This window comes from Cyprinus carpio, chromosome B13 (genome assembly GCF_018340385.1).
Source record: "Cyprinus carpio isolate SPL01 chromosome B13, ASM1834038v1, whole genome shotgun sequence".
In the NCBI taxonomy this organism is placed as follows: domain Eukaryota; kingdom Metazoa; phylum Chordata; class Actinopteri; order Cypriniformes; family Cyprinidae; genus Cyprinus; species Cyprinus carpio.
Genome location: NC_056609.1, coordinates 22,111,139 through 22,121,937, shown reverse-complemented (window position 1 = coordinate 22,121,937; position 10,799 = coordinate 22,111,139). Strand labels below are relative to the sequence as shown.

Genomic DNA, 10,799 nt, shown 5'->3' with positions numbered 1-10,799 from the left:
TACTGATGCTTTCAAAAGTAATTTTTGCAAATCCAACAATAGTTCAGTTATGTTATTAAGCCAGCTAAATAACATGATCTTGGTTTAATATTATCTAGACCACCAAATTCATAGAGTGACTACCATCTCCCTACATTTGGTGCCTGGCAGGTATGGTTGAATTTTGATGCATGTTCACAGTAAGTCAAATGATTGTACATAAAAGCCCTAACACATCAAACTTGATCACAGAGCCCACAGTGACAGCGAGCTCCAGAAGACGCATTCAGCAAGACGCCGATCAAGCGGGTTTAAAGTACATCTGCTGTTAGTATCAAGTGAATTCTCACGGTCTTCTCCCATCTCACCTTCATAAAAGCACTTTGGAGTGAAGGCTAAGCTTACAGCATGGAGCGGGATAAGCAGCAGTGATCTTTATTGAATCAGACCGTCTGCTTCAGAGGCCCCTCAACATCAAAGCCAACAGCCTGCTTTATTTTAAAACATCAGGCCTGTGTTAGAGCGGTGGCAGATCCTGCCCCATACCAACTCTATCTCTCACTCTCACACACACTCCACATGTCCTTCCAGAAGTTACACCATTTCTATTTACAGACTTCCTAACGGCAGTGGATAATAACAGACTTCTGCCTTCACAGGTGCTGTACACTGGATGGTGTTTCAGTATTGGGACTTAATACTAAGCTTACAAATTTGAGGTGTTATTTTAAACCCTTAATGACAAAAGACAATGATATTACCATATTACACCAGGCATTACTGCTGTTTATTTGACTTCGGTGTCCAACAGTAGTGGTTAGATCATTTTGCAATTGTAAAGAACAAAACACCTCAAGGCCTAAAATTCTTCAAGAAAGTTCTAAAAGAAATGCATAATATATATTATTATTAATAATAAAATGAATAAAGAAATTTAGTATATAAAAGGAATAGTTCACCCAAAAAATGAAAACTGAATAGAAGAGATTTGGAGAAATTTTGCATTACATCACTTGATCACCAATGGATCCTCTGCAATGAATGGGTGCCGTCAGAGCTATTGCTTTAAATAAATGTTAAAATAATGCAAATTGTACATTTGTACTCAATTCAAGCATGTAGAAATGTAATCTCTAACTTGAAAGTACTCTTAACTGTGAACCTGCTTTAGAATGATATGCAACGCATCATTAAAAGTGCTAGAAATATAAAAATGAATTGAACTGAATTATCAGCAAATATGTAATTACAATAATTTACAATTGATATATTTACAATGTGTTCTGATCCCAAAATACTTATTTCTAAGGTATTAAATACAATCTACTCAACTTTACTGTACTATTTTCCCAGCATGCACAAAGGAATGAATCATTCATGAAGTTTCATAAATGTATAGTTCAGTCATGAAACTCTAGAAGGCGCAGGCTGACGGGTTGTTAACGTACATGACTTGGCACAAGCTGATTGGTTCATGTTGCATATGCAGCCAATGAGCTTACTGCCTTGCATTTATATGGCTGGCTAGCATTCACTTGAGATTTTTGCAGCGTACTTTCAGTTTCTCTGAAACCCTTCACCTTCCCCAGCTCCACCTGTATAGATCTGCTACGGGTTATTGTATATGCTATTTGTGCAGGAGCAGTATGTCTTAAATATAGGGAAAAAAAGCACTGTATCGCCATATGTATTGGCAGTAGCCAGTTCCTGTACTTGGTTGTAGCAGCAGCAATAATCTACAACTACAGCAATAACCAACAGCAGCAGCATAGCAGATCTATTCCGCCAAGACCAAATATATTAACATTGTCATATCCATCACCATGCTTAAATCTTCTGAGAGTTGTCATGATTGAAATAAAGTTATAGATGATTTTTATTATGTTTGAAACTTGTTTTGTTATATCTGGAGTTCATTTTCATTCCAAATGCTCAAAAATGTTTTAAAAATATCTGATTTGTAAATTAATCATTATTTTGCATTGAATCATTTAAGTGAATCACTTCAATGAATCCAGTTCAGAAAACCAGTCTGAATGATTCGCTCAAAAATCAGAATTAGCTTTCAATAAACTGGTCGCAATAGTTAACAGCTCACTAAAGTGGAAAAATGCAAATAGAAATGATATTTCCATATAGAGTATGGCTTCTCTTCTTATGTTTTTATTTAATTTAATAAAAATATTTTATATTTTACATTTTATTTTGTTTTTTTCATACGTCTGTGTCATTTTTAAAAGCTTGAAAGCCTATAGTAATGGTTAAGTCATTCTACAATTGCAGACAAGGAAAAACACACTCAGGCCCAAAACATTTTGCAATGATGCAGAACCACTATTTGGCTTTTATAAAAGAAGTCCCACAGTGTAGTTGACCACCCTATTCTCATGTTATTCTCTTCAAGCGAGGCTGTTTTTAGAGCAAATCCAATTTGCTTTTGCACTCTTTCTCTCAGAGTTGGCACTTTATGGGTGGTGTAGCACATTTCAGGAAGTGTCTGGCCCGCAATGCCGCAAGGGCCGCGGCTGCTTGGTGGGCTTAATTAGAAGGCAGCTCGTGCTGCGTGGAACCTGGAATAGCTGACCTGGACTGCCAGGACTAGCTCGAATGCCTGGGCTCATAGGGAGAGTGCTGCAGTCACTGGTGTATTACCTGGCCCGATGCCTGACCTAGAGACGGCTTGTTGGCACAGGGTGCACAGAAGCTGGGGGAGGGGTTCGGGAATGAGTGGCACGCAGCTGAACAAACAGGTCAAGTAGCTGACAAACACCTCAAAGGACTCTGGGGCTCAGATTATCCCTTGCGAGAGGTTTGTCCATATAAGAACGGCTGAAAACGCACACATGACCTTATGACCTTAGCCGTGACCTCACTCTTTCACCTCACAAGTGTGCAGCCTCGCAGATAACAGGATAGGAATTTTTAATAGAACATTTTTTTGTTGGGAAAAAAATGTAAACCTTTAAAATTAGACCTGAGCTATCAGTTAAAGGGATACTCCATCCCAAAATGAAAATTTTGTCATTATTCACTTACCCCCATGTCGTTCCAAACCCGTAAAAGCTTTGATCGTCTTCGGAACACAATTTAAGATATTTTGGATGAAAACCGGTAGGGACTTGAGACTGTCCCATAGACTGCCAAGTAAAATACACTGTCAAGGTCCAGAAAAGTATGAAAAGCATCGTCAGAATAGTCCATCTTCCATCAGTGGTTCAACCGTAACATTATGAAGCGACGATAATACTTTTTGTACACGAAGAAAACAAAAATAACGACTTTATTCAACAATTCCTCTCGTCTGTACGCAGGCGGCGTACGCTCTTCTGTGTCAGCTGCGCCACAGCTCAACAGCGCAGCACGGCTGACACAGAAGAGCGTACGCCGCCCGCATACTGCTCAGATTTGCCAAAATGGTGCTACGCTGATTTGGAGTGACACAGAGGAGACGACTTGCAGATGGACTATTCTGACAATGCTTTTCTTACTTTCCTGAAGATTGTGTAAACACATTTAACCAGATACGTCAATATTTGTTGAGAAAAATGCTTAAATAGAGAATACAAAAGACATCATGACAAATGAAAGCTCTGAATAGACAAAAAAAGTTGCTTTTGAAGTTGATATATATATTATTAGTTTCATTTTCATATCATCAAGGCAAGACATTACAGGTGAATAGGGTAAAATTAACTATTTACTTTCCCCAATTTTTTTTTTTTTTTTTTGCATTATAAGGGTTCTAAAATGTTATGTTTAAATATGCAAATGATATATTATATAATTAAATATGCACTAATTTGCATATATTTATAATCTGAACATTAGATAAAGCCAAGTTTCATTTTATTTAATTTTGTCGACATTGTTTTACAAAGGGTATTTTAGATATCATTTTATCACTCCTTAAGTCAAAAAATACTGTCAACAGCTGCAAAGAAAAATACATTTTCCTTTTTTTTTTAGGAATACAATTTTATATAAATCCATAAAATTATATGTCAACAACCACCTCTTTAAAAACCTTCAGAATATACATAAGAATGAAACTGGAAAGTTTGGTGTTTTACTGAAGTGAAGATTTTTTGCTCTGTGCATGGGGGGAAAAATTATTTGTGGAGGGGAAAAAACCTATAAGAGATACAGTACGTATTGTAATTTAAATTTACAGACACAAATCAATCAATTGTAATAAAATATACATTTATTAATGTGCTTTTAAAAATATTTTGTTTGCAAGCTGTTTCACCACAATTTTTTTTTGTTTATGTTTTTTGTGTGTGCGTGGATGTTTACTCTGAAATAAGACATCCTTTCACCATCAACCACTGACAAAAAAACTGAACTAGTCAGATAGAACAGTTATGCCAAGTTCCCTTCACTTCTGTTCTGCACTGAAGGGGCGTCTGCCTGCTATTTCCAGCACAGAATGTCCTTGTGTGACATGAGCAGGAGAAGACGGCCTGTGAGGCTCTGTGTACGTGACTGTGTCTCTGTACACACACTTCATACACGGTGCAATAATAAAGTTTTTGGTGGTGGTGAGCAGTAGCTACCTATTGTGTGAGTCGGTGTGTGCAGAAAGACACAGGCCACACGGCAGCGATTCAGTCTGACAGGAGAGCTCAGCATGTGTGGACAGCAGGCCGACCGGGGCCACGGCCACACGCTTTGATCTTGACTCGCACTGCCGTCTGTTTTGCGTTTTAGGTCTCGCTGAGCACGAGGCATTGGATACACCTTGAATGTCGAGGGGCACTCACTTCTGTGCCCTGCTACCTCTTAAAGACCAAGTATCTCTTTTCAAAGCCGAAGAGGCCCTCTGCAACCCTTCTGCCACAACCTCACAAATAACATTACACTGTGCACGGCATAAAAGTGCCACTGAAATGGAGGATTGAAATGGAAAGGGACACAGGGAATATGCTTGCGCTAAGTATTCAAGGTGTACTGTTTTATTTTGTAATGTGTTTGTGCTCATGCTATGAAGAGAAACAGATGGAGGACGTCTTCAAGAGCAGAATGAAAATATAGACATTTTCTTTTGTACACTTTTGTAATTGATTTCATCTACTATTATTTAAGTTCTTGAGTGACATTACTTTTTTTAATCAAATTAGCAATGAAATTGTAACAAAAAACCCTCATAAAGGCTATATATACACAATTCACATTTACAAATTAATATATTTATTAAACATTCCTTAAAAAAGAAAATTCAATGGCTTTGTTTTCAGTTTTTTTAAGGAAAGAAATCAAATAATGTGCAAAATATTTGTAAATGTGTGTAGATTACACATTTTACACAATAGATGTGCTGCTTTGTGTGTTTTTCACCTACAAAAATGTTTTTCAGTCGCACAGGTATATTTGTAGCAATAGCCAACATTGTATGGGTCAAAATTATAAATTTTTCTTTTATGCCAAAAATCATTAGGATATTAAGATCATGTTCCATGAAGATGGTTCTTACTGCAAATATATCAAAACATAATTTTTGATTAGTAATATGCATTGATAAGGACTTTATTTGGACAACTTCAAAGGTGAATTTCTCAATTTTTATAATTTTTTTCACCTTTAGATTCCAGATTTTCAGATAGTTGTATCTCAGCCAAATATTGTCCTATAACAAACCATGAATCATTGGAAAGCTTATTTATTCCGATGATGTATAAACCTTAATTAAAAAAACAAAAAAAAACAGACCCTTAAGTTATGACTAGTTTTGTGGTCCAGGGTCACATTTGTGTCTTTATTAATATTCTATTAATCTTGAATGTTATGCAATAAAACTCTTACTCTTAAAAGGAAAACACTTCTGGATACTACTGAATATAATGCAAAAACAGTTTGTAAACACATAATTTAAGTAGTCTGTTTTCACCCATTCCAAAAACGGTTTTTATTATGGTCTTTGACATTTCCAATGAGAGCATTTTTAATTTCTTTTTTTATTCAATGCCTCAAGAGCAATATAACAACAGGTTTATGTATAATTTAAAAATAAATAAATAGTTTGGGCATATTTCTTTTCATGTATATAGTATTTTTCTAATAAAATAAATAATTGTATAATAATTAGTGTTCTTTACGTTCAAAAATGCCAATATGTAAAAATAGCACATCAAATACAAAGATTTCTGTCATACACTCAGTTGCAGTACATCATGCAGTTCTCATTGTAGCAGCAAGGGGCGCTATTGCGGTTGCAGTTTACGGTAAGTATCCAGTCAAGTCAAATAGTGCGTTTGCGATTCGAATAGAATTATAATGAACAACTTAGTTAGAACTGTTAATATATGTCTCCCTAAATAAAAACAGTATTTAAACCTACATGTATTTGAAGGTAAGTCTGTCGCCAACTTGAGCAGAGAGGTTTGATACCGACATGAAGGAATGCAGTGCGCAATCTGTATTTGTATATTAGATCGACAGGCAGATTTATTAAGAAAGCCGAATTATCTCATCCTACAATAGTGTAAAAGACGTCAATGTTGTACCAAGCTCTCTATTAAAGAACAAATGTAAGTATTGTCATTACTGGAAACAGTACAAAGGACTCTGTGAGTCTGTTTTTTAACCATTCAATGAAGAAAAAAATCATCACTCTTTAAGGCGGTGAAAAAAACCCAAACGTCAATGTGGCACTAACCACAAACACAATGGGATGACAATAAATCCACAGACACCCCGTAGTACAAATTTCAGGACAACATGGGACAGCCACAGGATTGTTATTTATGGATCTTAAAGGAAAGTGCTATTAACCCAAACTTTCCAAATACTGACTAAAAACAACATCAATCCGATTTGACATCAAAAAAAACATTTGCGAGTTATTTCATTTTCTCCAGATTCTCTGGAGAGCTTCTATTTTCACCTCTGGGTTATTGTCGAGTGTGTAATTTATTTCTAGACTGTAAATCTTCGGCAGCCCACAGTTAAGATTATAAGATATGTGGGGAGTAGAAAAGGCAGGGGGAAGACAAGGATAGAACTTTTGCTGTCCGTTAGAGCCTCAAAAACAAATATGATGCTACAAATAGAGTAGTGTTTTTGTCTGGAATAAGAGGGCTCATGGGACATGGAGACTAAAAGAGTGAATACAGTAGGCCTCCAGATAAAAGATAAAACAACAAACTGTAGACAATAAATTTGGCCAAAGAAAAAAAATTACACTTTTCTAACACTGGTTCAGCATCCAAGTCAGTTTATGGGAAGTGGAACAAAAAAGAGATCCGAGTCCACTTCTAATGCCAGGAACAGTGTGAATGCAAAGATAATTCCAATTTTTCCACTAGTGCACTAAAGCAACCACAGTTTATTACCTGTGTTAATGTAGTTCCTATTGAAACAGGAAGTTTGGGCGGGACATACAGAGGTACTAACGAGTCGGCTTTAGTTACATCATGGTCATGGACCGTGATTTGCTATTTGCTACTCTGCAGCAGCTGGTGTTAGAGAGGGACATAGTCATTTTAGAGAACATTTGATTGGACAGAAATCTGCAGTGCAGGATGAATCATATATATATATATTTTTATCTCTTTTCCTAGAATAGAATCTAAAATGTACATCTAGCAATTGATTCTTTTGAAAGTTTTCATAAACATTAAGACTGTATTAGGTTCTTTGCTGTCCCCAGAGCCATTTATATTAACATTAACATGATTTTACCCAAAGCTGACACTCCCACAAAATATCAGTTAAGCTTGTGTTTATTTACTGAAACCGCAGGAAAAGCCTGAACATATAATCAATTTTCACATGACAGCCACAATAACAGGGTGACCTATTTTACTTTGAATACAAAATGTATTTTTTTATGCCATTGATATTACTGGAGCCCTCATTCATGAGAGTGTAAAAATATTAGTATATAAAGTTGTACACAAAAAAATTAATATGACTAATTAAAAAGAGGTAAAAACAGTCAATGAATGAATGAATGAATCAATCAATCAGCACTTACAACTGCACACCATTTCTCATTTTTATTGAACATTACAATAGCAAGAGGTTAGTACAATCTGCTGTTTGAAACGTTCACAGACATTTCATTAATAAATGCAGGATCATTTAAAACTAAAATAAGCATATATAGCTTACATTTTTATAGTACTGCAAGAGTTTTAACTAAAGAAAAAGTCTAAACTGCAAAACCCTCATAAATGTAATAACCTTCAACATATTTGAATCAGTGTAATTTATAAATACATTTTAGAGATCCTCTCATTTTTCTGCCATTATAAAATACAGACCTAAAATATATTTTGCATTTTCAAAGATGGACTAACAGTCATTTTTTTAGCTTGCTTTTTGGGGTCTCATCTCTTGAGCACTACACATGGCATTAGAAAACACACAAAGCTGTTCACCTGTTAATATAGCTCAACCACAGAAGTGCACGATGCAGCTTTCAAACAAGGTCAAGTGAACTCACAGTACGCAAAAGAAATGCATACTTGGATTACGCAACATGCGCCATATTCTTAGTACACTCATGAGCAGTGCAGTTAGTCAAAGTAGTGCACTAAGTAAGACGCTGGGCAAAAGTGCGTGTGCATCTAGTCTCATCAGAAGATCTTTCAGAGATCCTACTGCCATCAAATGTGGTGAAAGTGTAACAACCACAAATCAAATTATTTTCAACAGTGCATATCATTAGATTTGAGAATAGTCCCACTCTTTAAAGGTATAGTTCACCTAAAAATTACTCACCCTCACGTCATTCCAATCTGCACAACCTTTTTGCATGAAAACAAAAGAAGAATGGAAAGATAACTCTTTTCCTGTGATTTTAACAAATAGGGACTGAATCTTTTAAGCTACAAAATGGACATAAATGCACCAAAGTATCATGTGACTTGTACACAAGTTCTCAAGACTCAGAACATAGCGCAGTAGTCATATCTACCATTTTGTTATGATACTTTGGTTCTTTTTATTTTTTTTTTAAGCTTATTATATGAAAAATAATAGCCAGGATGCAGTTTGGAATGACATGAGAATGAGTAAATGACAAAATCATCCAACTGAACTGCTATACATAGCTTTAAAAGTCAAATGAAAAGGCAATTCTTGTAATTTCAAAAAGGATTTTATCCTGTATGCCATGTTGTGTATGCATTTGCAACTCAACCAGACTCACGTCAAGCACATGTGTCAAAAATCTCCACTCAGACCTTTTTTTGTAAGTCCCTAAACTAAACTTCTGCACAAAACAAGCATCTTGGCTATATATAAAAACATGATAGTAAAAGTAATATTAAACACCAAGTAAGCAACAAACCAATAAGCCGTTTACATCAATGGCCGCCCTGTTTCAACAACCCTTAGCTTATTTACAATGATAAGGACGGTGCATATTGTTTCATAGATGAATAGAAATGGAGCATCAAGTCTTGTCCAGAACATACTAGAAGCTGAGTTTCTTGGAAGCCCACTAAAACCAGAGCAGTACACTAGTCTCGAAGTGCACTTGGCATGTCCTTTTCTTAGCAGACGCCTTACCCTGATGACCCCCCCCCCCACCACACCAAATGACAGTAAAAACAGATGAGACTGTCTATGCTATACCTATGAACGGAGCACAAAAGTAGTATGGTAGGTTTTTATAAAAGACTGAATAAATTATATTGGGAATCATTGTGAATAAATGAATATATGTGTTTATATCTGTGCAAGAAAGAAAAAGATGGAAGAAAAGACATATTGCAACCTTTTTGTCCCTTTCTGATTGTGTCCTACAATGACACAACATCAAGCTCTTGCTATAAAGATCCTGGCGCTGGCATATTGCTGCAGAAATAGAGGATGATTTCACACTGCTTCAGTCACTCACGGTCCCGAGTCGACAAACTCCACCTTCGATTGCCAGTGACTGTCCGGCCACCGCCCCAGGAGGAAGTCTGGATATGTGAGTCTGGCAAACAGAGGGAGAAACAGAGTGTTTACAGGGTCAAGAATGAGTGTGGCGGGAAAGCACACAGCTGCTGGATGGTGGGAGTGAGGTGTCCTCTTTGCAATCAAAGGCAGCTGCCGCGCGCCTCTGGCACGCGCCCTGGTCGTATTCTCTGACAGGCTACGATAAGCGGCCCTCAGGGAGCTAGAAGCAGACAGCTCCCTGCCCATGTGTGAGGAGAATGAAAGCGCTGGTATCTTCCTATAGTGCCCCAGGCCACCTGTCACTAACACTGGTCCATTACGGGAGGACACACATACGGTACAAGTCAGTGGAAAACTGTGACCCCTCTCGGCACATCGGTGTGTGTCAGTTATCGTAGTGATCCATATCTTACTCCCACACTCTGCGTGACTTCCCAGCACAGGCTCAGCCGGATTACTGGCAAGTTAGGAACCAAAAATTCAAAACTCAATCAAATAAATAATAGAACACATTTACATTTATGCATTTATCCAAAGCGACTTACAGTGCATTCAGGCTACACATTTTTTTTCCAGTATGTGTGTTCCCTGGGAATCGAACCCACAACCTTTTGCGCTGCGCAAAAACGCAATGCTCTACCACTGAGCCACAGAAACTATACACAAACACATGCAAAAATCTACTCTGTGAAAATACATAAGCAATCCATCAGAAAAAAAATAAATAATACAATTTGAATATAAATAAAAGTATGATATAAATAAAATATAGGGTTCAATGATTTTTGCAATGTGGAAAACAATGTGGGGTGGGGGGGTTGGGGGGTTAGCAGCACATGCAAAGCATGCAATGACTGTGGCAACTTTAACATTTGAAAGGATACTATGGAAAAGTTATTGCTTTTCTTATTCAGATTTTTTGTTCATGA

At 36.7% G+C, this 10,799-nt stretch overlaps 1 protein-coding gene across 2 annotated transcripts in view; it reads right to left on the bottom strand.

Annotated features, from left to right (window-relative positions):
• tasp1 (taspase, threonine aspartase, 1) overlaps positions 1-10,799 on the bottom strand; it is a 55,047-nt gene that overhangs the window by 16,575 nt on the left and 27,673 nt on the right. The window contains exon 14 of one of the 2 annotated variants that reach the window (XM_042737291.1): positions 7,962-9,907. The exons of the other annotated variant lie outside the window; for it this stretch is intronic. Coding sequence (XP_042593225.1) covers positions 9,815-9,907 — 93 coding nt within the window. The 3' untranslated portion in view covers positions 7,962-9,814. Of the gene's footprint in view, positions 1-7,961; positions 9,908-10,799 lie in introns of those variants that run through there. 2 annotated transcript variants of the gene reach the window in all.